This window comes from Anser brachyrhynchus (genome assembly GCF_964034855.1).
Source record: "Anser brachyrhynchus genome assembly, chromosome: 29".
NCBI lineage: Eukaryota > Metazoa > Chordata > Aves > Anseriformes > Anatidae > Anser > Anser brachyrhynchus.
Window position 1 is genome coordinate 1,075,545 of NC_137722.1, and position 27,260 is coordinate 1,102,804.

Here is a 27,260-nt window from a genome sequence, read left to right on the forward strand (position 1 = left end):
TTGAGGAGCCGTGGTATGGCTGCAGAGCGAGCACTCGTGTCATGCTAATGAAGACACACAAACTTTCCAGTATCTCAAGAATGCAGGTTATCTAGTTTGGCTGCCGAAAACCTCATTTTTTGTTTTTAAACAAACCCAGGCTGCGGGGGGGCCCCAACACCTAGCAGGGGCACGCCTTCCTCACAGCACACAGCTTTATTCTTATGGCCTAGCCCTTCTCAGGGACCTGCAAGCCATCAAGATCGGGGCATGTCGGAAGGACACAACCAGCCACAGCTCCGAGACCTTGGTTCCACCCTCACTCAGTGGGCTGAGGGGGAGGCTGGGGGCTGCGAGCCAACTTTGAGTAACTGGGGGCTGCGTGCACCCGCTGCCAGCAGAACTCTGTGTGGAGAGCAGCCGGGCCATGAGGGGACCATGATGGGACCGTGAGGGGCCATGAGGGACCATAGGGTGACCATGAGGGAGACATGAGGGGACAGTGAGGGAGACACGAGGGGACTGTGAGGGGCCATGAAGGACCCTGAGGATCCATGAGGGGCCATGAGGGACCACAAGGAGCCATGAGAAAACTATGAGAGGCCATGGGGGGACCATGGGGAACCACGAGGGGCCATGAGAGGACCATGAAGACCCATGAGGGAACCCATAAAAGACCATGAGGGGCCATGAGGGGACCACAAGGAGCCATGAGGGGGCCATGAGGGGCCATGAGACCAGGAGGGGCTATGAGGAGACCATGAGGTGACCCATGAGGGGACCGTGAAGAGTTGAACTCGATAATCCTTATGGGTCCCTTCCAACTTGGGATGTTCTATGATTCTATGATGATGGACCATGAGGGACCGTGAGGGGGCCGTGAGGGGCCGTAAAGGGACCATAAGAGGCCATGAGGGACCGAGCTCGCGTCCCCCCCGCACCCCCTCGTAAAAGGCACCAAGGCGCAAGCGCACGGAAGCCCCCCATGGCGGGGAGCTGCGCATGCGCCGGGGAAGACCCCGGCCGAGCGTGCCGGGGGGTGTGCCCCGGTGTGGGGGCGTGGCCGGGGGCGTGGCCGGGGGGCGTGGCCAAGCGGCTGCCCGGTGCCGCCGCGGGCGGGGGGGGCGCAGTCGGTGCTGCCGTTGCGACAGGTGCGAGAGGGGGGGACCGGGACCGGGACGGGGACGGACGCGGGACCGGGACCCAGGCCTGGGATCGGGGACTGGGTCCAGGACCGGGACCGGGACGGGGGACCAGGACCGGGACGGGGGACCGGGACCAGGGACTGGGGACCGGGACCGGGACCGGGACCAGGGACCGGGACCGGGATCCCCCGTTCTGTTCCGGAGCCCGGCGGTGGGGAGCGAGCTGCGAGGGGCTGTGCTGGTGCCCGGTGCCCGTTATTGCACCCCTCCGGGCTGCCCCTCCCGGGGCTGCCGGTGAGCAGGGCAGGGCCGGCTCGGTACCGGCTGGGGCGGGAGGCAGCGGGGTCGTGCTGCTGGGGAGCAGCCCGCGAGCTGCTTGGGCAGGTGCCCTGCGCTGCAGCCACCTGTAAGGAGCCCCTCTGGGGCCTTCGTTAACCGGCGGTTCTTCTTGAAGGACTTCATGGGGTTTTATCCTGCTTTATGGGGTTTTATCCTGCGAGGCTTCTAGGTAGGGTTAGCAGAGCCGGGTCGGGTGCGTTACGGTGGATAAGTCGTGGTCCTTTCCTTCCCTGCTGCCTTGCAGGTTCCTTTTCCCCTTCTCTATCCCCTTTGGACTCCGTGCCGTTCTAAATGTAACCTGCACCGTGCTCGTGAGCTTGTTTAAAATTTAATACATACAGTAAAGGGCTATTTCCTGGAATGGCCTGGGAAAAGTATGCAGAGCGAGCAGCAAAAGAAGCACAAAAAAGCTTAAGTGAGTTGAAGCCGTAAGCGTGCAGGAAAGGGCTAAGAATGTGGAATGGCATTAAAAATGCGTGAGCGCGGGTTTCGGGGCATCTTGGCATTCTGCTTTTTGTCGTGAATTGTGTCTGAGCCTCCAAATGTGCTTCTTAGCTTACCGTTTGAATGACCCAACAGTAGCTGCTGCCTCTAGGAAGGGGTTTTGCCAAAACGGTCCTAATTGTCTTAATGCACCTGTGGCTGTAATGGAGAAAATGGAAAGCTGAACAATAAGAAACCAAACAATGACACAACAGGGTGGAAAAATGTATCCATAAACAGTGAGTGCTTCAGTGGAATGCTTAGGCATCGAAATCAGGAGTATTTTCTGCACAATTTAACTAGATTGTGTTTTCTCAATATTTTACTGAAGCTGTCCTTCCGTGTAAGGTGCACGTCAATCAGCAACCTGTTATCTCTGCTCGGGGAGGCTTCTAATGAGTGCCCTGCTACTGTTTCCTGTGCAAAACTGACTCAGTGGAGAGAAAGGCAATTGAAACAGCAAAGTGGGCCTTCAGATGATCTCTTCTTTGTCTCAAGAGTAATCATAAAACAAAAGTTTAAACCGTAGTATTACACAGCTGAATTGGATTAGTTTTTTCCTTTTTAACAGATTATCTTTCTCAGGAGTAAATTTTAACTACAATCTCCACACATGTTCTGTGGCTTTGTTAAATCTTTATGCTAAGTGTTTGCTACTGCGCTCGATTGTAGTGACTGCATCATGTAATCCCAGAAATGCATATTTATTTGTACGTAAAGTATGCTTGTTTAAAAGTGGGAAAGTCGAGTGCTCCTCATAGTCTAATTAGATCCTTTTTCTTTGTGGATGATCGTTTGTGCAGTTGGCAGACACTGGTAACTATTCTAAGCCTGGAGAATAGCATCCTTTTTCTAGTTTAGTCTGGACAAAACTTCTCAGGTTAACAGAAGAGGGTAATTTAGTGACGCAAACTGTTTTCTGCAAACTATAAATTTCAAAAAGTAACTCTTCAGTCTGAGTTTCTCTCCCTGGTTGAAAGGGGCAATGGATTCATTTTAGAGACTGCCTCAGTTGGGAATGAGTCTGAAGCTGCAGTAAGCTGCAGCTGCAACCATAACGTTGATAAGCAGTTTCAGTGTTTCAACACCCCAACAATTTTGGTGTAACTTGTCTTGTTTGCCATGAGAGTTCAACCTGCATATCTGAAAGCACCATCTAAATGATGATCTTGAAAAAACATGTGTTGGCGTGGTGTGTCATTGCCTCTGTTACGTCAGGTGAATTAAGGAATGTTAGAGAAAGTCCCATTCTTCCTGACTACATCCACCAAGGCAGCAACATGCTCATCTGCTGCCTGTTTTATCTCTACGCAGCAGCAGGGTGCAGCACTGGAGAGGTTCCTATGGTTCCAGCAACAAGCGGGCACCTCGTGGACCCGGTGTTCCCCTCTCAGAACTGGAAATCAGGTTCCTCCGATCCAAATTCTCACAAGATCAGTCAGACTCTGCTTGCTGCAGCTGAATTCCTTTGGACTGAGGTGTTACAGCATCCCAAGTCTGTCGCTTATGAGGAATTGCATTACATGCCTCTGAGGATTTCAGAAACATGTAGATGTAGGGTCTTCCCTACATCTGACTGTTTATATCAAGTTCTCTTAAGGTGTTACTTCAAGTGCGCCTAGTGGTCGAGCAAACCTGTACTCAGACTTCTCGAATCCTGTAACCTAACGGGGCAAATCAGTTAAAGAAACTGGTGGAAAAAATGAGAATGAGATCAGCCTGCCCGATGTTAGCGTTGTAGGATCAGTCAGTGCACTTGCTGCAGGCATTGTGTGACATGAGACTAGGGATAAAAGAAAAGAGGAAAAAAGGAAAGGCGTTGCCCCACAAGCTTTATTTTTGTCTTATCAAGGAACTCTTTAAATTAATCTCCCCTCCTTTCCTCCTCCACAAAAGAAAACTAAGTAAAAGTAAAAATCTGATACTGTCTTGTTGGCTTCTGTACTGAAAAGCGGTATAAAATCTCTTCTGGTTTACAGCAAGACAGGGCAGTCAGAAGTATTCCTTTAGGTAACTGGTAACTATTGCAACGTGAGGTTTACAGCTGCCTGCATGAACACAAGACTTAACTTCAGCTCACGGAGGAAACGGCTGCTGCGTTAAGAGTGAATGCTGCCAGGGTGAATGAAAAATGTTTGCATAGGAATTACATCCTCTTAGGTTTCATAACTCAAGCCTTCTTACATAAATGCCAGCACATTTGGTTCAGAAAGCAGAACAAGAGAGGGCACACTAGGGCTTCCTGGAGCCTGTCTGCGTGCACGTGTGTAAAAGAAATACAGAGCTTCACGTTAGCATCCTTTTCAATCACAGCTTGCTTCTTACTCGTGTTCTGGTTTACAGCTTATCTCTCGCCCCTTTTATTGTGGCTAGTGTTTTATCAAGGGCCCCATCTCAATAGCATCTGCAGAGGAAATTATAAGTTTAATCTGATGCCGTTTTTTTTAGTCAGTTGAAGGACAAGATCCTGAATGATCGGGACTTGGTGGCACTAGTATGTTAGGTTCCTGAGCAGTGACTTAATATCAAATCGCGCTGTGAAACTACTTTTCTGCTCTGTATTGACTGGCACTGTACTTTCTTCCTGCGTAGGTGTTCATGGTGATAAGATGGAGCCTTCCCCATTTAACAGAAGACAATGGACTTCACAGTCTTTGAAAATCACTGCAAAAGAGCTTTCTCTGGTCAACAGGAATAAGTCATCAGCTCTTTTGGAGAGGTTCTCCAGGTAAGTGCTGTGAGGCTTCTGAACGCAATCTGGGGGGGGGGGGGCGGGTTGGCAGCTGGAACCTTAACAGTACTGCTTCACTGACAGTTGCTTTGCTTCTGAAAAATAGTGTCACTCTGGAGGCATTTAAAGTTCTGGCTTAATATGTACTGTGCAAAGCTTTGTTTAGCTGCTGATGTTATATTGTTTCAGCAATCAGAATTATAACCTCTTCTTTCTGCTGTCAGAAAGTACAGCGTTCTCTGTCGAGTTACAATTTGGTTTTGAGGGCCGAGTATTGGCGTGCAGGCAGCTATTGCTGATAAGACTTTTACTCCATCAGAAATGGGCTTTTACAGCTTAGTCACGAGCTACATCGGCTTCTCTCTTAACGTGGCATTTCCTGGCCGGTACTTTAAAAAGTAGCATCAATGTGTTATCGGTTAACTGGAGACCAGTTAGAATTTGTAGTTCTGTCAACTGCTGGTGATGGATGTAACCCTCTAGGAAGAGCTCTTTAAGAGAATATAACAGTAGCTACGTTCTTCACAGATGTCACTTCCAGCTGTCTCACAATACTGGTTTAGAAAAGGAATGCTACCCATCCCTTTTCTCTGAGAGATGCATGATAGATTGCAATCAGATCATAAAGTAATATGCTGGGAAAGCTGAGCGGCACTAGCCTACTTGTTTTTGGGAAAATCAAGCATTTCCTTAAGGAAATAGCTAGACTAGAGCCTGAATTTTCAATGGGAGAGGGGCAGCCCAGTCGGCTAGACTACTGCATTAACAGTGCACCAAGGTTTTATTTAAATCTTGAGAGTGAAAACTTTATGGAGGCTATAGAGGAAAGATAATTGTGATGTGGACTTTACACAAACATAGCTATTACTCTTCAAGTACTCTGTCCTAGGGAGAAGCTGCTTGCTTTGACCACGCTTGTTAAGGTGATTTATTCACTCATTGAAACTTGATTACAGAACCTGGTCATCTTGCTAAATGTTGATAATCCTTTGGAAAGGGCTTACGGGAAGTAATCCAAACTGCTATTCCTTAATCAAGTGGAGCCCCTCTACATAAGCAGTGTCAGTTCCTTGCAAAAACACAGTCCTACTTACTTTACTGGCTTTGCCAACTCTGTCACTAACAGTGAGGAGCATAATCTTTCTAAATTGCTGATACCTAAATATTTGTATGTGAAAATAGTTTTTAAAATTCCCATGGTGTCTAGGTAATCAGTTTTGCCAGGTCAGAGAAATGCAAATTTGCAAGAGGCAGAGACTTAAACGGTGCACTGTGGTGGGCTGACTTACCGTGAGCGCTGCCTGGAACTCTTCAATTCTTGTTTATGTTTTCCACTGTGGTACTGGACTTTCATCGCCATGTCTCTGTTGATTCTTCCAGTGTTGATCTCTCTTCCACCATAAACTTACTTTCTCAGCATGTCTCATCCAAATTATGGAAGCTGTGTAGTATAAAAGATACAGGTTAATACATCTGTATTGATTTAAGAGAGCCACCTACAATCCTGTAGCAGCTTTCAGTCTGTACAGAAAATTCAGCTTGTTGAGCAGAAATAAGCAAGGGTGCAATTTGTCCACTCTCCAGCATAACAAGAGAAGAAATTTACGTGGGAGCACACCTTTCAAAACAGGAAAAAAAATCACTAAGAGAAATGAGTTGCAGAACAGGTATTTATTTGCACATAAGTATTTTTCTTTTCCTTCTTAAAAGGAACCAAGCCCCTGATAATACATTAGTTCTTGGTTTGATACCAGCAATTATTTAAGGTCTGAAGCTGACGACTATTATAACATTAGTGCCTTGTTTATGGCCTGTAACATATTCACAGTCGTATCAAAAGTAGAATTCCACAGATAAGAAAGACAGAAACATGTTGAGTCATGATTCTGCTCTTCAAAAAAAGCAGAGCTCTAGTTACAAATGGCAAAATTTGTCTTATCTGATTAATTTGGGCATTTCAAAAGCAAACTGCAGTCACCTTGGGCTGATCGGTGTGGTCTGTGTGCTCCTAGCTGTGGAGTGGAGCGCAGATTGCTGTGTGTAGCGTGCAGATTGCTGGGAGTTTTCTATAGCTTCTTAAAGGACTTTGATTCATGATCCAGGGAGGCTTATCTTCAGAGGACTGTGATTGCTGTTTCCACTGCTGGGATAGTTCAGCTGCTCCTGAAGCAACTGCTGAATTGGTGCAGTTTACAACCCAGCATAGTAAGATAAACTGGCACTTATGTAGATTCTCTGCGTATGCCAAGCTGTAATTTGTTACGGTTCAGCAGCTGCTGTATAAATAGCTGAGTTATTCCTGCAAAGGGGCACAGCAGACAGCTGGGTGGGAGAAACAATACAGCTATTCCAAGGTAAACTGTCTATATTTGAGAATGAGAGTGCTTAGCTAATGAAAATTATCAACGCAGGTTGTTATTGTGAGCTGAATGTAAAATGTGACTACCACTGTGCATTGTTCAGATAGTATTTGCTACTATTTTTCCAGCCTTTGGTTTTATTTGATAGGTCTGGTAAGTGCACAGAATCCTAGGTGGAAATGAAATCTCAGCTGTCTTCATGAGCATTCCGTGTCCTAGTTAAAAACTGTGTGTGTTTTTTCTCCGTCCTCTTTCTCAAAGGTATCAGAAGGCAGCTGAGGAAGCCACTGCTGAGAAAAAAAGAAGTGTAAGTATTTGTTTCCTAGGCAATAAGCAACACTCTGCATGAAAAATGGATCACCTACATGAAACGTTGCTGTGATAGTTTATTTTGGGAATATCAAAGCTGTTGCTATGTGTCCTACAGAAAACTTAGCTTAGACACAGTGGCTGTCTTTGACCCATTCCCCTTCCCTTTCCCAGTGTGAATGAAAGGAAAGAAAATCAAGTGACTTGCCCAAAGCTATATATTGAATCACCAATTCACTCTTAAGCAAAAGGCAGAACGAGTTGGCTGTCAGTCTTCATTTCTAACCACAACCTCTTTGTTCTTAGCTGTAGGCAGTTATGTGGTACCTCTTCCTTTCTTAACTAAATTTAAAAAGTCTGCTTAAAAGAAACTGCCAGCCTCTCTGAAATCTAACACGCACCTCTTTGATAACTATAGAATCTGTTAAGGGGGATCTTCTGGGAAGTGATTTGCAAAGTTCAAAATGTCCCCGAATGAGGGAAAGCCATCCTTTTTGGCTCTGTTTAGATCCTTGCATCCCCTGTGAACTACATTGCACTCACTGTTCTGGGGTCACCCTGGTGGAAGGCCAGGCAGTAAGACTTAGGTCTGTTTTTATAAGCAGATCCTTTAATTTTCCTTTTGAAAGACCAACAACATTTACAGGATATATAGGAAAGTCTTTGCTAGAGCATACTTTTTTGAGCTCTTTAATGCTTGAGGAGTCATTCTTCTGTTTGGAATACAAGTGTGATAAAATAAGTGTTCTAAAAGTTACTCTCCAGTCTTAAGTTTTCTTCACTGCTTTTATGATCAGGGACAGGCGAGTCCCAAGCAAGAATGACTTGTGTTATAAAGAATGCCAGGACGTCATAGCAATATGTCGCACATGCAGAGGTGGAAACCTGCTGTGCGCTTTTGAGTATGTCTATTACAACATTTGCCTTACAACTTTAGTACTTTCTTCTAAATACAGTCAGCAAGCAAGCTGATCTTTTTGAAGCCTAGGTGGATTCAAGTTAATTTGCAAAGCAGTGTTCAAAATGTGACCAGAAGAGTAATAGGGTGAGAGACTTAAATCCTAATATAGCCGCTAATCCCGATTAATTCCTGTAAGCCTTGCAGACCTGTTCCACTTGCAATGAGTTTGTTACAGAGCACTCTCCGTAAGGGAGAGACAGCAAAAATGCAATGCTGGCAGGTATTGGATTTGAATGAATCAAAGGTGGGCTGGTCTGTTACTGTGGGGAGAGGTGACTACGTGTAAGTAAAACTAGTCTGGAAAGCATTTGGATGGGAGCAGTATTACTGCTCCACATAGTACCATCTAACTCACGATGGTGAGGCAGCACTTGGGGGCTGTGTGGATGTGTCGAGCGATACAGAAGAGTTCCAGCAAGCAGTCTGGTGTTCGTGAACGGGAGCAAGAAGAAATTTCTTGTCAGTACTTAGCTTAAGCCTTACACTGAGTGGTATAAAATACTGAAGAGGGATCTCTTGTAAGTAAAAGGCTTTGGTTAACTGATAGCAGAAATGCAAAAGACCAACAAAGCAGTGGTTTCTGCGAGCTAATCAGTAGCTTTTTGGAAGACCTTCTAGTTACTGTCTTCTGAACCAGCTGGAAGACACTGCAATGCCTGGCACAGCACCCATCTCTCATGTGGCTGTGTTTTCTGTTGCTTGCTTGTTCCAGGACTAGAGACCCTTGCAGCGTGGATTTGGGTGCCTTTTCCTCCATGTGTGGATTGAAGCCTTTTGTGTCATTTAAGTCATTAGACCTTGACTCCCTTTTTCCTTATAAGGCCATCCTGTTTGCTCACTTCCTGCTTTAGCTCCTGACTTTTCTCCCCCCTCCTTCCTTTCCTATCCTGGATGCTTTCTCCATGTGGCACAGTTGTAACTATTCACAGCTGTCTGAAAAAGCCGAGAGCAGAGCTCAGTGCTGAGCCTTTAACTTCCTTTCGCATAGAAAGGAAGTGTTTTAGTGCTTCATCAGGCATATAACTGGAATTAACTTCTTGTTCTTTGCAGAGCACAGAAAATCTTCCCCCTCATTTTAAAAGGGGGAATCTGAGCGTGCTGAAGAAGAAGTGGGAGAATCCAGTGCTGGGAACGGAGTCTCGGAAGGAAACGCTCCGAAGCAGCTGTGCTGAGGTTGGGCACAAGGTCGCAAGCTCCGGGCTTGGAGTCGGGACCAGCCCTGCTTCTTGCTCAGACCCGGAGCAAAGCCCAGCAGCCGGCACCGCATCTCCCGCCCAGGCCTCTTCTGGCACCGCTGGCCAGCTGCCGGGTCCCGGCGTTGACAGCGAAAAGTCTAAAAGCCACTCAGTGGAGAGTGGTAAAATGGAAAACTGTCTGAGAGAGCCCAGAGAAGCGGAAAAGCCTGAAGCTAGTGAAAACACCGACTCCTCGGGGAAGATAGAGAAGTACAGCGTTCCGCTGAACAAGCTGAAGATGATGTTTGAAAAAGGTGAAGCGGCTCAGACCAAGGTAAGGATCTGTCCTTCCAAATCCTAAGAGAAACTAAAACTCGGCTGCCTCCCGGGCACCAGGAAAAGTCCCTGGAGGGAGTGGCTCAGAGCTATTGACTCTGCAAGTAATTGTATTCATTGTTTTAGGTGAAACATAGCGTAGCTGCTGTTACTAACTTATTCGAGCTACACAAAACCTGTAGAGAGCTTGGATTTGTCAGTATTTGTGACTGCTTATTGCAGACGTAAGATGAATTTGCTTTTGATAGAGGTTTACAGTTTAAGATGGGGAAAAACAAGTCTGGAATTTACTGTTTTTCTTCTTTTAAACAACCAGGGAGTGTTTATCTCCTGAGGATTAAGGTGAATTATGTAAACAAATTGTGCAAAACATAAATAGTTTATATATAAAAGAGAAAGTAACTGTTTGAAATGAGCTCAGCGGTCTCGGGCAGCTGAGATGGAAATACTTGCCAGAGTTAGGAGCTTTATACGTGTCTGGATGTGTGTCACACGTACAGGCGTATAGGTGTGTATAAATGTGTCTATCTAAAAGTACTGTGAAATGCTCCCATCTTTTCCTTGCTGTTCTCTCATCCTTGTCTCTTAACAAATGTTTCTTATCAAAAACTCCTCACCAGGAAAAAATAAGCAAAGATAGCCAGATGAGCTCCTGCCTTCACTAGTTTTGACTTGCAAATGCACAGGGCTTGCATTTTCCTACAACTGCTCATGAAATCTGATCCTGCATGTGGACTGCAGACTGCGTGTCCCGGGGGAGAATTGCTTAACTAGAAAATGAGTTGCATATGCCAGTGACTTGCAACATAGTCCTGAGGCCTTGATGCTGGTGGATTTTCCAGTTTTCTCATATTTTCCTTTACTTCTGGCTTTGTTTTACTGCGGGTGGTTTTCTTGCAGTACCGAGTAAAACAAATATATTTAGTACAAAATTTTTAAAAATATCTATCAGCTAAGGGCTTCAGGGGAGCAGCTCTGTGTTAAAGTGAATTTTAGGTCTGTGTATAGTAATTTTGCAACTTAGATTTTGTAGTCTTTGTCCTTATGTAAGAACTGCCCATACTATCACAGCTATCGAAAGGTTGGGCTGAAGAGGGTGATCACTTGATAGCACTTCTCTGAACTCTTGCTGTAGGATTAGTCAGCCAGGATTCTGCAGGAAAGTACCATTTTGCAGCTGGACTTGAAGTAACTTTATCATAGCCTGGGGAATAAATTGTTTTGGAGCTGATTGAATCTGGAACTGAAATTTCTGTGAAGCTTAGTCATTCGAATGTGGTTGAAAACCAACTGAAGACAGTAAATATCATGCGCTAAATATGAAACTATTCAGGTTAGGTTCAAATTCTGTTCCTATTCCAAGTTAATCTGGTTACTTTTTAATTTTGGAAGGGAAAAGGCATGAAGCGCTCTGAAGTTTGTGTTGGGGGGGGTGTCTTTGTGATTAGAACACCCCACTGTAAGGTTTCTGGTTGTGGGATTTTATCTGAGGATTGGAGGATGATGTCACCTAGTCCTGTACAGTGAAGGTCGTTAGGCACTGTGGCAACACAGACCTTCTTCAATAAGGTAGGAAGTGATGTGGTACAAGTTTAACTGCAAGCTTTGCAATTGCATCTTCCATTTATGCTTTTCCTGAACTCTGTCCGATGATAAACCCCTGATTTAAGCGCAAGCAAGGCTTCACCTGAGAGACGGTAATTCTCCTTAGTATTTACTTCAGCCTTGTGGTATAAGCACTGCCAGAGCTTTCCTGAGAAAACATCTGTATAAGCTAAGCAGCAACACTGCTATAACGTCATGGCAGTAAAGATAAAATAACTTGCCTGGTTGCTGGGTAAGTCCATGGCAAGAATCCAGATTAGAGCCTGGATTTCCTGACCCCATCTCACACTCTAAACAAACCTATTCTGATGGTCAGAACTATAAGCAAAACCCTCTTAGTTTCTTCATCTGTTTGTTCAGATCTTGCTCCATCTTCTGCAATTTAAATAGAAGCCAGCTATTTTTCTTCCATGAAGATGCAATAAAAATGCTTCTTGGGACAATGGTCTGAACCAAAAGCAGGAATATCAGTCTAGATTGGTTCAGCACTAAGCAAAGGCTGAACATGAGGTCTTTTATCAATTTCAAAGAATTCTTCCAGTAAGTGATAGCAAAAACATACACAAGGTTAATCAGAGGAAAGGAAAGAACAAGCAGATCTACAATACTTCTTTAAAAAGCTGTCTCTAAGTTGCTTTGTGCTTTTTCCTTTAAGGCAAAAACTTACTGTGTCTTGTGGATCTAGCCCAATGTACAGGGTCACATTTGACACAGTTATTTATAATGAAATAGGTGTAACTTTTATTTGGTCTTTTGCCCAACAACTCCTTGTGCCCTAGGCGAAATGCTGTTAACTCTGTTTGTGGTACCTCTGCGCTCGCCTCTTTTGTCTTAGAACCTTGGGGCTTTCCAGACACGAGGAATATTTTATTTCATTTTGCAAGGAGCAGAAGCTGTGGCACTGGAATAGTGGCCCAGCCAGGACTGAAAAGAGAACTGAGTGCCATAAGCGTAAGGCTGGGAGTTGGGGATTCCTTCAGGCTAAAGGTGTTACCTCCCGTGAACCCTAATCGTCCTAATTACTTGTGGTCAGTCTATTGGTGCTAATGGAGAAAGTCCCTCATCTTCGGTAAATATTTTTTCCTAGTACTCTGTGCTTTTTTTTTTCTTCCACAATGTAAGACTGTTGATATAAAATCTACACAGCTGTGGCTTGGTATTTGCAGGTTTTAGTACTAAGTCTTGCACAGAAATATCTCTGAACTCTACCTAAAGCTTTTGTATGTTGGTGTTTGGGATTTTTAATCTCAAGACAGGCTAACCGTGTTATTCAGAAAAGTTCTTCAGGTGATGCTGTAACCTCCCTAGGTATCGGAGGGGACAGGGGAGGAGCGGGCAGGACTGGAGGTGATTCAGCTGACAATAACTCAGTCTGCCTAGCTGGTCGTGAGATGGCTGCCTCTGATAATTGAACACTTCCTGCTGCACTGGATTCTGCAGCATGGTGATAAAATGGGGGGAAAGCTGCTCGTTCTCAAGTCAGAACTCATGCAGCCTTCAAGTTAGATGAAGGTAATACAGTCACAGACAAGGCTCTTTCTGAGGAATCCTTAAGTGCTGGTGAAATCTGAATTTTTATTGCTTGGAAGAAAAAGTTGATTTTATGTGCCTAGATGAGATGCTAACAGCTGATCCAGAACTTCTGCTGGTGGCAACAGACTGATGAATCCTTGTCAAAATTGTTTGGCAGCATGCAGGCCCTTTGCCACTTCCTATGTAGAGGTTTAATTTGTTTAATAATTAATTTCAGTAATAATAGAGCTTTCTTTACCCTCTCAACATGAGGGCAGTTCTGCATATTACTGAAGGAAAACCACAATGAAAATAAATTGAAATGAGATTCTGAAAGAAAGGAGAATGAGAGGGGGCAACTTGAACAAGTTTCCAGTCTGGGTTTCTAGCTGCCTTTTTTCTCCAGAAAGATGCTGATAGTTTCTGGAGTCTTGGAATGCCAGACACGGAATCTAAATTTCTTGACCTTTGTTCCCTAGTAGTGAATTCTCCCTTATGCATGCTGCTGACCAGTTAAACTTCTCATGTGTCTGTACTGCAAGCTTTTTTGTTCCTTTTGTAGATGTCAGTCTTGCTATGTGCAAGAAAATGTATGTGGTGCCATGTTAGAAAAAGATTAGAAAAAAAAAAAAAGAAACCCAGCTTCTTTGAATTCAGTAGGGCAGTGATGAAGTAGTTTGGGGTTTCAAACGGCCTAAGAAACATTTTTTCTCCTGTGTCCTCACAGGATGTTGTCTTCAGATATATGCTGCCAATAATGATCTTTCCCATATACTAGTCAAAAGCTAGACCCTTTAATGACAAATTTCTGAGTTGTAAGAACTTCAGACTCGAGGTGACATGAAAGCGGACATAGGCTTAATAAGAATCATCTAAGGGTAGTTTGCACAGAATGAGGAATCTGCAAGTTCTTACAAGCGTGCAGACACTCCCAAACTGAACCTATCAACACACTCAATAATGGAAGGAAAAGACTTGTCATAGCTAAGCTGTTTTCCAGTAAGAAAAGTTACCAAAGTCTTAAACCACAGAAATAAAAAATATTTCCCATGCTAATGGAAATAGAGGCTTTCCAGCTGCGTTTTCCTTTCCTGGTAAAGTTGCTGTTCTGTATGCCAAAGCAGCCTGATTTTTCACAGTGATTATCTTACAGCGCGGTTCTGTTAAAATAAAACTTTGGAATTTCCTTCAGTTTGGTGACCAGCAAATAAGAAACTTGTTGGAAGGGGGTGGGGAGGCAGGGATGTGTGGTTGGAGCATCTTGCCAAACCTGCCTTTTTCCTTGCGTTAGCCTCAATTACAATTTCCAACTGGCTCTGTGATTTAACTCTTCCGCGGGAGGGAGCGAACAAAGATCTATCGCTTTATTTTCTAGGATGTCTTCCGTGGCTGCAAGTCAAAATATCTTGATGAAGTCCAATTAAAATCTGCATTTCACGAGCATTTGGCAAAGCTGCTTTTTCACAATTTCTTTTATTGAGCACTAGATTTTGGGGAGTCGGTCTCAACACACATGTATTAAATCTGATTGAGCCAGCCAGAGCACTTCTGTGGTAGCTACAAAACTGTCCAGCCTCGCAAGTAGTGATTATCCTGGATATCTGAGAATATTTATCTCTAGCACTCTGCTGCTTAAGCTTCAGCCTTATCAGACCTAATCAGGGAATTATTTGGTACCAAATGCATGAGCTATCCAAACCAAAACAAGTAGATCTAGATAACTTTTATTACAATAGTATTTTTTTCTCCTTTCTGTTCCTGAAATTCAGTGCAAATTTTTGATAGCATACTCCTTTCGTACTTCTTTCTGATTTTAAATCTTCATAAAATTACCTTGAACATTGACTTCAAAAGAAATTGTATGAGCTGCAAAAATCTAGACTGAAGTTTTGTACTTGCAGCCATAAATGCCTAAAAATCTGGTGTGTGGTTCTGATTTTTCAACAAATATAGCTTGTCAAAGGGCACCCACAAACCTCTTCACAAAAATGTTTTCCAGGTGACGGAGGGTCATGTATTCTGTATTCAAACTTTATATTGGTTAAATAAGATGTCACCTGCTAGAGTTGTTTATTCTAGTAAAGCAGATTTGCTAGTGACACCTGTGCATCTTAAAGGATTAAATGCAACAATCTTTGTTTGTCCAGGCAGCTGATAGGTGGGTTTTGTCTCTGCCAGGTCCCTAGAGACCAGAGGAAGACAGCAGTCAGTAGGAGGATTTCTGAAAACAGCTTCTCTTCGGAAGACCTTGATGTTGGCCAAGGAGAGAGGAGCCACAGTACATCAGGTCAGTAATACCCGATTGGCTTTTTCTCCAGCTTATAAAATTAAAAACTACTTTATACAACACAATGGAAATAATTTTTGCCTTTCAGAAATAGAAGTGCAGCCATCTTCCATCTGTAAGGTCCACGCGATCATCGCATTTAATGAACTGAGTCTTGCTGTGAATGTTAAACCCTTAACTCCTTAAGCACAGGAAACCGAGGCATGGGGATAACTAGCAAGTTAAGGAATGGAACACGTTTTTTCCTGTGTCTTAATTCTAGGACAATCCTATGACTACTTTTTAATAGTTGATCTATTTTAGAAACTAAGTGGAGAACAGACAAGACAATACATCGTCTTTCCTGTTGCTTTAATTCTTGTCCCTCCTACACCTTGTCCAGATGCTACAAAAGATCTTGCCAAGATGAGTGAGGCTAAACTGAATTATTTCATGTTTGCTGTTGTGGTCCTCATCTTCAGCGTGTCATGTGATAACTTATTTTCACAGAGAAGGTGGAAGTGGCAGGTGAAACTTCCTTTTTCACTTCTCATGTCCTCCACAAAAGACTTTGATAACTGTTCCACTACAGGAATGAACCTCGTTTCCATTTAGCCACTGTAGCAGCTGCTGTCATTTGACAGTAACACTAAAATAATCTTCAGGGTTCATACTGCTTGCTTCTGATTCCCCTGGCTGGAATTTGACAGGTGGATGTATTGTTTCTGAAACCAGCTGGATAAATTATGAGATGTAGAACGTAAGCCTCTGAAGCATTTCTATGTTCCTGAGACCTGGAATTTCTGTGCTCTTGGGACTGGTGAAGGGATGGATTAATAAACGTTTTTGCACACAAGTCTGTTGGTGTTCACAAAAGTTACTCTTTATTCATGTAATTCTTTTCCAGGGCATCTTGTAGATACCAGTCCTGCACTCAGCCCAGATAGGGCAGAGCCCAAGAAAAGCCTGGAGATGCCCCGCTTATCAGAAACATCGATAAAGGATAGGCTGGCGAAATATCAGGCAGCTGTGTCCAAGCAGGGCAGTTCCACAGGCCTTGTTACCACGGTAAGTCTGTTCAGCTTTGGCTTGTGCAGAAGTGATTTTTTGCCCCAGCCTGAGGCTAGAAAGAAGATCTTAGGGCAACCAGGCCATTTGAAGATAATGCCATCTTGTTTTGAAAAGACCTCCGTGCTTGTAGGATTCATTTCTGATGAAGAGCCTCTACAGACTGCAGGGAGAAATAAATACTTGCATCTTGCTGCAATGATCTTGAAAGTTTTCAAGGGAATTAATTGCTGGTACCCTGACTGAGGTGCCTCTGAAACACAGCTGAACTTTTTCTTTCTGCCTGTCTGTAGCTGTGGTTTTTTTTTTATTTAAAAAAAATAATCTGTAATGTGCATTCGCTGTAAGCTAGGGGAAGCTGAGGCACAGTAATAGGAGCAACTTTCAGTGTCCTGCAGTGCACAGAACCTAGATTTCTTGGCCTGCAGCCTTGAGATCACCAGGCAGTTGTTCTCCCTTTTGTTTTCACCTTCCTTCAGGTCTTCTCACCCATTATCTCATTCCAGCTGGCCTTGCAGTGAGTTAACCTACGTCGGTTGTGCAGATATTTGAACAGGAAGTGAGCAACGAATTGAATCATAGTAAACTACTGCAGCTGAAGAGACTGCAAGAATCTAAGCTTTTAATAAAAGAAAGTTAAATGTGCTTAACTACATTTGCTGGAACTGTCTCATGCTTTTGCTTAATGATGGGAACTTTTACTGTTTAAGTATGCCTTTTGTTAACCATACTAATAAATTGTAATGGGAGAGACCTTTTTTAAGTTAGGAAACTTGCACTGGAAGTAAAAGCCAAAAATGTTGTTCCTAGGGTTTAGAAGAATGCATGCACATGTCTTTATAATGATGCTAAAATCTCTACCCAGCTGAAATGATTTTTGAATTTCATGTGCAGCATGGGCTTAATTCTCCAGCCCTTGGGAGGAAAGTCAAGTAAACTTCATGGAAGGAGTGGAAAGTAATTGCATCCAGTGCAACAAATGTCATTAACTGCAAACTGCTGATTTCCAAGTCCTGTTTCTCACCTGCATTCAGTTTGCTAGATCATCTTTTCCAGTTTGTGGCTTGGAGTGGTAGCTGATCCACTAAATTATGTCCTAATGTCAAGAGATTTACCATAGATGTTTCTTGAGACCATAATTTGCAAATCTCCAGTGCTATCAGTTTGAGAGTCGGTCCAGTGTCATGCTCTTAGGTCCCATTTGGCAGAATCTCTTGATTTTTGGCTTGCCCTATCAATTAGGGCAGCAGGTAAGATGCTGACGAGGCTGTTTGCAGTACTTCCAGTAAACCGTAACTCTTGGATGTTTTCCTTCTGTGCTGCCAAGGGAACTATGGGTCTTTGATATGGTAGTGTGCTATTTGTACTTCCCTCCTCTGAAAAAGTGCTGCAAAGAAAGGACATAATCTGTCTTGGGAGCAACTGTTTTGAGGGCATTGTAGACTAATTAGATCTGGATTAAAACTGGTAGTTGTTTTTACAGTTGGTTAGAGTGAGGGTGAGAAGCAATTTATTTCTATAGCATTGCAAGCAATACAGAAAGGGGACAGAGATGAGGAAAAACATATTTAGAGATCTATGTATTAAAACAGCAACACTTAATTACATACCTATTAGACACGATTGGTTTACAGAATCCAGTACGCTGCTGGTGCTGGCAGTTGGCTATTTCTCTTTCATGTTAGAGAGAAAATGCCTTGTGAATGGCACGAGTCTTTCTCCAATTATCTTGAATCCTGTGGCAATGAAACACAAGACTTCACTGGATTTGTTTTTTAAAGTCTGAAAGATTCTTTTGTGTAAATCTTAAGACAGTTCATAAAGTACAGAGATCTTGGTAAATAACAGTATTTTTTGACTAGTACAGAAACAAGGGTAGGATTTGCTTTTATGTTGAATTATATTAATTACACGGTGCTTTAGATGATGCTTGTCTTGAAATATTTAGCACTTCAAGTGAAAAATTAACATATCTAGGAAGGGAAAATGTGGAGTGAGCAGGGGAAAACAAAAGAGCTGATTTCAAATGGAAATGTGGAAGCAAGGAAAAGGGCTGCCATTACCTTCATAGAGTAAAATTCTACAGCCCCATCTTTCTTCCTCATTAAAATGCATCACTTAGCAAGTGTGTATAGATTTTTATGTTCCTTCCTTTAGTTATCAATGTATATGCTAGGAAATCAGTTTTCCAAAAAAAAAAAAAAAAAGGAAAGAAATATAGGAAGTGCTTTCCTAGGAGAAAAGAACCTGTCAACTTTCAAGTGCTTTATTCTATAGAATGAGATTCAAGCCAGTGAAAGTGAACTCAAGAATTACAAATCTGAGCAGAAGGAGAATATGCCACCAAGTTTTGAGGACTCCATTTCCTATCAGGATGGGGAGAAGGTAAGATGCTCATGCTGGTGAAGGTCAAGGACTTCACTGTAAGTGGAACAAGTTGAAGAGGGTCATCTGAGATACTTGTTCCCCATGCCATCTAGAAATTGAACCTGAGCAGCAGGTACTATTTACACACTGCAGAATTCCTTTTTCGTTTTTGTCCAGATTATATTATATGAATTATAAGATAGCAGGTCTCAGTGAAAGACTTCTTAAGCAGTTGTAGAGTAACTAGAGACAAATCTTACCAATTTTCCTGGAGTTTTCCCCTGTCTTCTCGATGATGACGTGTCTGTAGTGTGGCAGAATCCTTGAATATCATGCTTATGTATTCTTTTTTAGGGGCTTCAGCAGCTGACTAGAGTTGAAATCTCTGGTTTTAGGTTGTCTTCCATTTTGACTCTGCCCTTAACATTTGATTACAGTGAAGTCACCAAAATTTTTCTGTGTCATGTTGCCAACCATAAAAATAATGATTCACAACTAGGTATTTGATTGTTTTTTAAATAAATGAAAGTATGAAAAGCTTTGTGTGACACACGTAAAGGGACTTTGTCACCATTTCTTCTGCATTTAGTGACTAAATTTTGGTTAAGGTAACTGTGAACTACAGTTTGGGTTTGCTCCTGTTTTTGAGCTTCAGCTGCAAATAGAGGCTAAATTACTCCGTGAATACAGAGATAATAAAGCATGCTCAAGCATTTGTATACTAAACTGGGGGTAGCAGACAGGATAAAAGTGGCTGAATAATAATTGGGGTACTGTGTATTCAAGCCATGCTGAACACGTGGCAGCCTAATGCCAGGAGGGCTTTTAGAGCTTTCCAGCCTTCCTTGGGCAGGGGGCCAAACGGTTGCTTTCAGCTGTTCCTCGCTGACAGCTGAGCAGCTTCATGTTTAACTGGTCGAGACTGCTTTTGCTAAAAGGTGAGTTAATTAAAAGAGCACTTGTGAAATCCGAATACTTCCCTGCTGTTGGATGGAAGATTTGAATAAAATCTCTTGTATTCAGCAGTAATTGCGAAGTTGCTTGTTGAGGATTCCAGGTGCGATAAAGAGCCTGAACAGAACATTGTTTGAGAGGGAGGATTGTTCATTTGAAATGACATCATCAAGTTGGGAAGTCTAATTAAAACTCCTATTAAAAAATGCCAGAGACAGGAGTCTTCTGGTGAAAAGGCAGCAAAAGAAACTTGCTAACCTCTATCATTTTTATACTGAATCCATGAAAGATTTAGTAACCAGACATGTGTGACTCAGCCACAGAAAACACCGATGCACTTCCCAGTATACTAGTGGTAGTGATTTGTTCAGTAGAACGTATGTTAATTTATATCAATTGCTTCATCCATTAACTCATTAATTTGCAAACAGTTGCGTGCAATGGACTGTTCAATCATTAAAGTGAATTAACGATGATCTACATTTAATCTTGTTACAGTGTTTCAGTTTCTCACCTACTTATAACTATTCGATGTCATAGCAATAGTGCCAAGTTTAACAACTCTACATCAAGAGCTTTATTTATAAAAAGCTTGGTATCTGAAACCGGTTTATAACCAACTCTTATAAAAAAAAAAAAATGCATTTTGAAGTTTTTTTTTTCCAAAAGCACTGTTTTGCTGAATGCTTAAAAGTCATAGATACGTCAAATGTTGGAGGGAGCCATGAGGTTTGCACTAAATGTGTCTTGCTTGATGGCAAGGGATTTCTCAGTAAGAAAACCTAGGAGGTACCTCAACAAAATCAACAGGGCTTTTTAATAACTAACAGAGAAAGATGTACAAGCTGCAGGTGCCTGGGGAAACAAAACCCCAATGTTTGTGTGAATACTGCAGCAGGTGATCCGCATGTTGCAGCAGCTGTAAGTGTGTGAGGGTGGCTGCCTTGTAGCAAGGACGGAACACCACTGGCAGTCAGCTGGCCGCTGTCGTGTGCCTTACAAAACAAAAGTAGCTTCACGTGCACCTTAGTGTGGCTGGTCTCTTCCTGTCATGGTGCTTACACTGTCGAATTGTCTGCGTGTTACTTGGGATGTTGTTATTCAGCCTTCTGAAGGTCACGGTATTCATTGCCTAATATTTTCTTGCAGGTTTCCGTGGGTGAAAACAGCTCGTCTTTCCACTCCAGCCTTTCAGAGGATGGCAATGGTAAGCACTCGTCTTCCCACCTCACCAAGAGTAGAGCGCATGGATGAGGAAAAGCACCAACTCTGCCCAGTAGTGTGTAGGATACTTGAGATCACTCTTTCAAATGATGAATTTGACCCTATAAAAGCCTGTCTCACACTAAAAGTGTGTCCTGTGCTTAGCTCAGCTGCATAAAAATTTCTTTCAGGCTTAGAAGTTCACTTGCAATTGTAGTTCTAAGACATCTGTAACTTGTTTGCTCTGACTGAACATATTTAGGTGTAGCTGCCTCCCCAGCTAGACTTAAACTAATAGCTCTGGCAACTCCCAGACCCGTCAGTAGGCTGGATATGCTAATTAATGCAGGATGGTCACCAAATATCTTTGATGTTGACCGGAGGTAGACAAGTTCCTATTCAGTAAAGTACTCGAGCATGTTCTTGTGCTGCATTAGCTTTACACCCGAATTCAAGTCCACGCACGAGCACTTTGCAGAAATGACGAGTCCTTCCTTGGAGTTAGATGTTGTCCATGTATTAGTCTTCTTTATGTATCAACTTAGGTTTTCTGGTACGTGGGAGGAATAGATTGATCGTTTTTAAATAAATTTGCTTGATCTAGATCTAATGGTTTAGCAGCAAATGAAAGTTTCAGCCCTTAGTTGGTAGGATTGCTGTTTGGTTTTATCAGCATAAACTTGCCATGGGTTTACAGTCATTATAATTCTTTTCTTCCTGCTCTGCTCCCTTAGTTGGACAAAACCTGGAGAGCGAGACAGAAGTTCAGAAACCTGTCGGCACAAAACAGCAAAACCTTGGTTCCAAATCACTTGGCCAGGCAGATGCATCTCTGCCAAAAGCAGTGAAGGTAAAGGAGCTATTTATTCTGCAACACTGGCAATGGTTAAAACCAACTTTCTTCTCTATTTAATACTACAAAGCCTTAATGTAACAAAGGGTCTGGCAGTAGCTGTCAATATCTGATGTGGCTGTTCATGAGGGAACTTGAGTTCTGGTTGGAGAAGCACCTCCAAACTGTCAGTTTTTCTTCAGAGGTGAAGTTGGAGTTGCTTGCTGGGAGCTCCCTTGCCCCTGCTGAAGTGGTGTGGCCCTGCAGTAGGGGCAGTTTTTTTCTTCAGTGTGGGAAAAGGGGGTTGAGCAGGGAAGTCAGGATTCGGATCCTGCCAGGGTTTGTCTGTGCCTCTTGTCAAGTCAGAGCTCCTACAGAGCGGCCTTGAGGTCCTGATCCTGAAGCCCAGAGCCTTCAGAAGGCTGGGACCTGACTCTCCACCCTCCTCTTCCAGCTGTTCCCCGAGCAACTGCAGTTGGTAGGAACTTAATAATAAGGGTGAGTGGTGAGTGACCCTCCAAAGATCAAGTCTGGAGTTCCTAACAACAAGTCTTTAATGTAAAATTTTCGTTAGCAAGGACTATAAGGCAGATAGAGAACTTCTTTGATAGGAATGTATTTGCTGATCTTATGAGCCACCCAAACAGCAGTTCTGAACATTTTGATCATGCTGTACGTGCCTGTCACGTGTGCTGTCTGGAGGTAGGATGCCTGTTCCCTGGGCTGCCACAGACTTCCTGGCTCGCTCTTGAGGAAACAACTGGGCTTTTGTTGTTTTCCCCATCTTTGAGAGGAACAGCGCTGACCTCACTGAGCCCAGTGAGCTGCGGGTTCCTAGTGTTCTGGAGTATAAATGCCAGTATGCAAAATTAGTCTGCTGTCTGTGACGGTTTTGTAATCTCGTTCTGTTAAAGCACACAAGATATGTGCAAGCTACGTGTTTTGGTCCTCTACAATCTCTTTCTATTAGTATAACGGTTTTAGTCCTCTACCTTGTTACTGCTCTTGATGCTGCACTGCTCAGATAGAAACCCAGATGCTGTTTATTCATGTCAGGTTCCTATTTGTCTCTTCCAGCTTCTGTTTCCTGTTCTTGGTTCCTAATCTCTACTCCTGCCTTCTGCTTCCCTCCTAATGTGAGCTCAACTCTCAGCTTTCTCTCAAGTTTTTTATATTTACTGGACCTCACCTTCCTCCTGTAGCTCCTATTTGTAGTATGCCTGGAAAGGAATTTCTTTCTCTTCACACCCCAAAACACCTCTCATCAGGCACAGGGCTCATTGATACACAAGTAAGTTCCTCTTCTTAGATGGGGACGTGCATTGCAGAAGCACATGCCGGCGCTGTAATGTAATGTTGCAAGCAAAACTGAGCTACGGGGGAGAGTCTTTTTGATGGACAAACAAATTGTTGCTGCCTTGCTTCCTGTGGCAAATGTGGATGACCAGATTTTTGTTTGAATTGGTAAATGCTCTCCATTTTTGAGATTTCATTTAGCAACTCAAAATTCAGAGTTTGTACGCAGTTCTGGCGGCACCTAGAGATTGTGTCTCTTTTCAAAAGGAGCTCTGAATTCTTTTTGGTCAAGCTGTCATCATAATTAGAACTTTAATCTGCTCTTACTTAAAGCAGTGCCTTAAAAAATTGACATACCTGTTGAACTGGAATTAAATTGGCAGCAAATTTTATGGCTGTGACAAACTGACTTCAGCTGGCTCTGTCTTCAGCAATCTGTCCCTTGCATATTGTAACTTTCATTGCCTAACCATTGTTTCTTGTCTGGTATAAATAAATTGCTGTAATAATGTTTTCCTGTGACCTTCCTGTTTTTTTTCTCTTTAGCCATGTTTTCCTCAAAGGTTTTTACTAAGTTTGTAGCAGGTAATTCTTTGTCAAAGGCAAGCTACGATATCAGTGTCTATGCAAACCCATGGATATGGAGCCTAGGCACTTCCACCCTGATGCTAAAACAGTAACAATCAAGGGGCAGCCTGAGAATGCCAATTTTTCATTTGCAAATTGTTTTTTTTTTAAAGGTGTCTTTCCTGCTGGCCAACCATAATAGTTTCCAAGAAGTGCATGGCATCAAGTGACCTTTTTCATGGACAACATACTTGTTTTCTTGATGCTTTCAGAACACAAAGTCTGAAACCGTTCCCATACAGCCCAGCAGCGACACTTGACTCCTTAGCGTTTAAGTTTACCCTTGCACTAAATTCTCAGGAAATTCTCTTAGTGAGTACATAAACATTTTTAGCTGTTTAACCTCAAAGCCCTGCTCAACTTTAAGTCTTGGGTGAGTTTAAGGGCTGTTTGTGCTGAAACCCGAGTATGGTTTCCTTGCTATAGAACTGGAATTACTTACAAATGAAGTCAGAAGCGTTTCCTGCTGTCTGCATCTGTGCTGAGACTATTTTCTCGTCACTAAAAGGAGAGAGCATTTAGCAAAAATGGATTTCAAACTGCTGAGGCAGCCTGTTCCGCTCCTTTTCTTTCTTCACCCTCTACCTATTTATTTTGAAGTCATTTCAGATTTTTTTATGATAACTTTCCTAATTTTGGTAAATCTTATACTGACTGTAATCTACCCTAATATTTCTTCATCATTTTCCTATAAAGAAAAAATGAGGTTGGAGAAATAGATCAGGCAGATTTCTGGGAACTGGCTTAAAGTTATAACTGAGTTCTAGTATTTTTTACTGTTCCTTCTCAGCCACTGCTCTGCTTGCAACGGGGCAAAATCTTGGCTGTCAAACCACACCAACCCCTGTGGGCTTGCCATACCTGACTCACGCATTGCCCCCCAGAACCCACTCTAGCACTGAGCTGCAGAAATGCTGCAGCTTTTCTGAGCCCTCTGGAAGCTGCGCATGAACCCAAGCCAAGTCTAGCAGTTGATTCATTTTCCAGCTAACGAGCTTTCTCTTCTTCCCGTAGAAGTTTCAGTTGCCAGCGAAGGAAACCTGCGTTGGGTGTCAGAAGACTGTGTACCCGATGGAAAGGCTCTTTGCCAACCAGCAGGTGTTCCACATCAGCTGTTTCCGCTGTTCCTATTGCAACAGTAAACTCAGGTAAACACACTGCTCCGCTTGGCTGCCTTCTAGGAAGTGGGGCTTTCCTCTTCTCAGAAGCTGAGTAAGTTGTTGTCCAGGCTTAGCTGAGGTGAAGGCAACTACAGCGCGGAGAATTGAACAGGAGCATGAGAGTGGTAGTGCAGTCCTAGTTCTGCCAGCGGCCTCTGCACTTGATGCAGTCTATTTTTTTTTACTCGTAATGTCACTTGCTGGGGGGAAAGACATAATGTCCCGCTCCTGAAAAAAGGGTTGTACCAACCTATGAGAGCTGTAAGAACGTCTTTTCTGAGCATGTTGGAAGAAATTGAATCTGTTCAGCACCATAACTGAAATATACACCCACCGCAGTGGCTGAACGCTAACATTTGACTTTGTGTCTTTCTGAGCAGTCTTGGGACATACGCTTCTCTGCGTGGGAATATTTACTGCAAGCCTCACTTCAATCAGCTCTTCAAAGCCAAAGGCAATTATGATGAAGGCTTTGGACACAAACAGCACAAGGAATTATGGGCAAGCAAAACTGAATGTGAAGAATCCCCGGAGAAAACTCTCCATGGTGTAAATGCAACAGACAGTCCTCAAAACCCAGGAGTAGAGGATGCCCCAATTGCAAAAGTAGGAGTCCTGGCAGCAAGTATGGAAGCCAAAGCCTCAGCTTTGCCTGAAAGAGAAGAGAGACCAGCAGAAACAAAAAAGCTCAGGATTGCCTGGCCACCTCCGTCTGACCAAAGTATTCAAGGGAGTGCCCTGGATGAGGGCATCAAAGTATTCAAACCCAAGTGGCCCCCAGAAGAAGAGATTTCCAAGCCAGATGTGCTAGAAGATGTGGATCTGGATCTCAAAAAGTTGAGAAGATCTTCCTCGCTGAAGGAGAGAAGTCGTCCCTTTACGGTAGCAGCCTCGTTTAGAACAGTATCTGTTAAAGGCCATAAAACAGACAATTCAGCTTCTCCTAAGGCAGAGAGAGACACGTTGAAAAGAGGTGAGGAACTAGAGAGAGAGGTGGCGGACAAAAAGCAAAAGGAAAAGAAGGTGGAGAATAGGAACATCCAGAATGCTGAAGAGAAAAATACAGAGGAAGAGCAGGAATTGCCTGTTATCAAAACAGCAGAGCGTAACTTCGTGGAAAATGGCCAGGCAAATGAAGAGACAGATGAGGAAGAACACGGTATGGAAGAGAAGCAAACCCCAAATGAAGAATTCCTTGAACCCAATTCTCCTAAACATTCCAGCTTTTCCAGTGTCTTGACAGCTAAGGAATCATCTCCGAACCAGAATCGCAAATCCCAAGACGTTGGTTTCTGGGAGGGTGAAGATATGGAAGACCTCTCTGTGGAAGAACAGATCAAAAGGAACCGTTACTATGAAGATGATGATGATGAAGAATAAATTGGCCTTTTACATAAAAACTTGCTGCAAGGTGCTGGGCCTCTTTAAATTGGTGTTTTTAGCTTTAACAAACAGCTGCCCTCCATGCAAGTGATGCTATACTGCACATCGACATTAAGGGAATCAGATGTACAAATTATCTCAAGCAGAAAAGTACTGTGGGAGCCTGCAAAGAGGATACTTAGGGGCATGGAAATGAGAATCTGTGGCTGTGGGATGGCATCAACAGGTAGTGGCTGTCCACAGGATGGGAACAGAGCTCTTCTGTACTCCTATTGTCTTATCCTTTTTGAGCTCTGGTACCTGTTTTGCTAACGACTTACAGACTGCCCCTGCGCTCTCAGTGGTGGTGTGGAGCAGGCTTTTTGTAATACACTACTTTTACCACTACAAATGCGACTGCAGTGCTTAGGGACCAATTTCAAAGGGACTTTCTGACCTGCTTTAAAACTGGTAACTAAATGCACTTTAATACATGTAAAGGGCACAGCTGTTTTTTTATGATAACAAAAGCATTTGGTTTTGCTCGGAATCCATCAACTAAAGCATTTTGAACTGAGTGCAACGTGACTTTCTTTCTCAAAACTGCCAATGATCAAGACCTACTACTCCATTTTTCTCTGTGCAACTGGAATGGTGTGCCCACTGCTGGAACAAATGTATTTTAGTGCTGATCCAGAAGCTGCGCTGACTGACTCTTTGAGGGCAAGTCAACATTTTTGCAGGAGCCTGCAGGGCATTATTTTTGCATTTCATATGCATCTGAAGTGTGTGTTTTGACTTTTTTTTCTTAGCGTTCATCATAATTCATTTAAAACTGCAGATAACATTTTAAGGCCTTTTGACAATTCTGAAAATTTACTTGTATCAAACTGCCATAAATCTTTTCATTGTGGCTGTGAAATTCTGCTGCATTATGAAATCTTTGGAATAAAACCATATGAACAGTGAAAATTTCTGATTGCTAGCATTGAAGCTTAGTATGTTTTTAAACTTGACTGCATTTATTTTACAAATAATGGAATCTGGTGGAAGGAGGATGTCCTTTTATATTCGCTTTTATTTGTACTGTACTCATGAGAATTAGCTCTAACTATATTTGAGGTGTAAAATATCCTGCTTTCTTAACAGTCCTGCTAACTTCAATAAAGTTTGGTCATTTACATAAAAAA

General features: G+C 43.1%; 1 protein-coding gene across 4 annotated transcripts; it reads left to right on the top strand.

Moving 5' to 3' along the window:
* The first annotated feature begins 1,002 nt into the window (after positions 1–1,002).
* Positions 1,003–27,260, top strand: LIMA1 (LIM domain and actin binding 1). 4 transcript variants are annotated; one of them, XM_080570752.1, is made up of 11 exons: positions 1,003–1,130; positions 4,539–4,674; positions 7,299–7,344; positions 9,358–9,816; positions 15,114–15,222; positions 16,109–16,269; positions 18,547–18,654; positions 20,740–20,797; positions 21,528–21,643; positions 24,563–24,696; positions 25,089–27,260. In XM_080570752.1, the coding sequence occupies exons 2-11, from the start codon at positions 4,556–4,558 to the stop codon at positions 26,086–26,088; spliced, it is 2,310 nt and encodes a 769-aa protein (XP_080426878.1). In that variant the 5' UTR covers positions 1,003–1,130; positions 4,539–4,555; the 3' UTR covers positions 26,089–27,260. The 4 variants fall into 4 exon arrangements, with proteins under 4 accessions (XP_080426878.1, XP_080426879.1, XP_080426880.1 ...); XM_080570754.1 differs by lacking the exon at positions 1,003–1,130 and adding an exon at positions 1,272–1,418; XM_080570755.1 differs by lacking the exon at positions 1,003–1,130 and adding an exon at positions 3,926–4,051.

Excerpts from the sequence above, each read along its gene's own strand:
- LIMA1 (XM_080570752.1), top strand. The coding sequence starts at position 4,556 with ATGGAGCCTTCCCCATTTAACAGAAGACAATGGACTTCACAGTCTTTG. Across the intron at positions 15,223-16,108 it reads GAGGAGCCACAGTACATCAG|GGCATCTTGTAGATACCAGT; the intron begins GTCAGTAATACC and ends ATTCTTTTCCAG. Across the intron at positions 16,270-18,546 it reads CCACAGGCCTTGTTACCACG|AATGAGATTCAAGCCAGTGA; the intron begins GTAAGTCTGTTC and ends TTTATTCTATAG.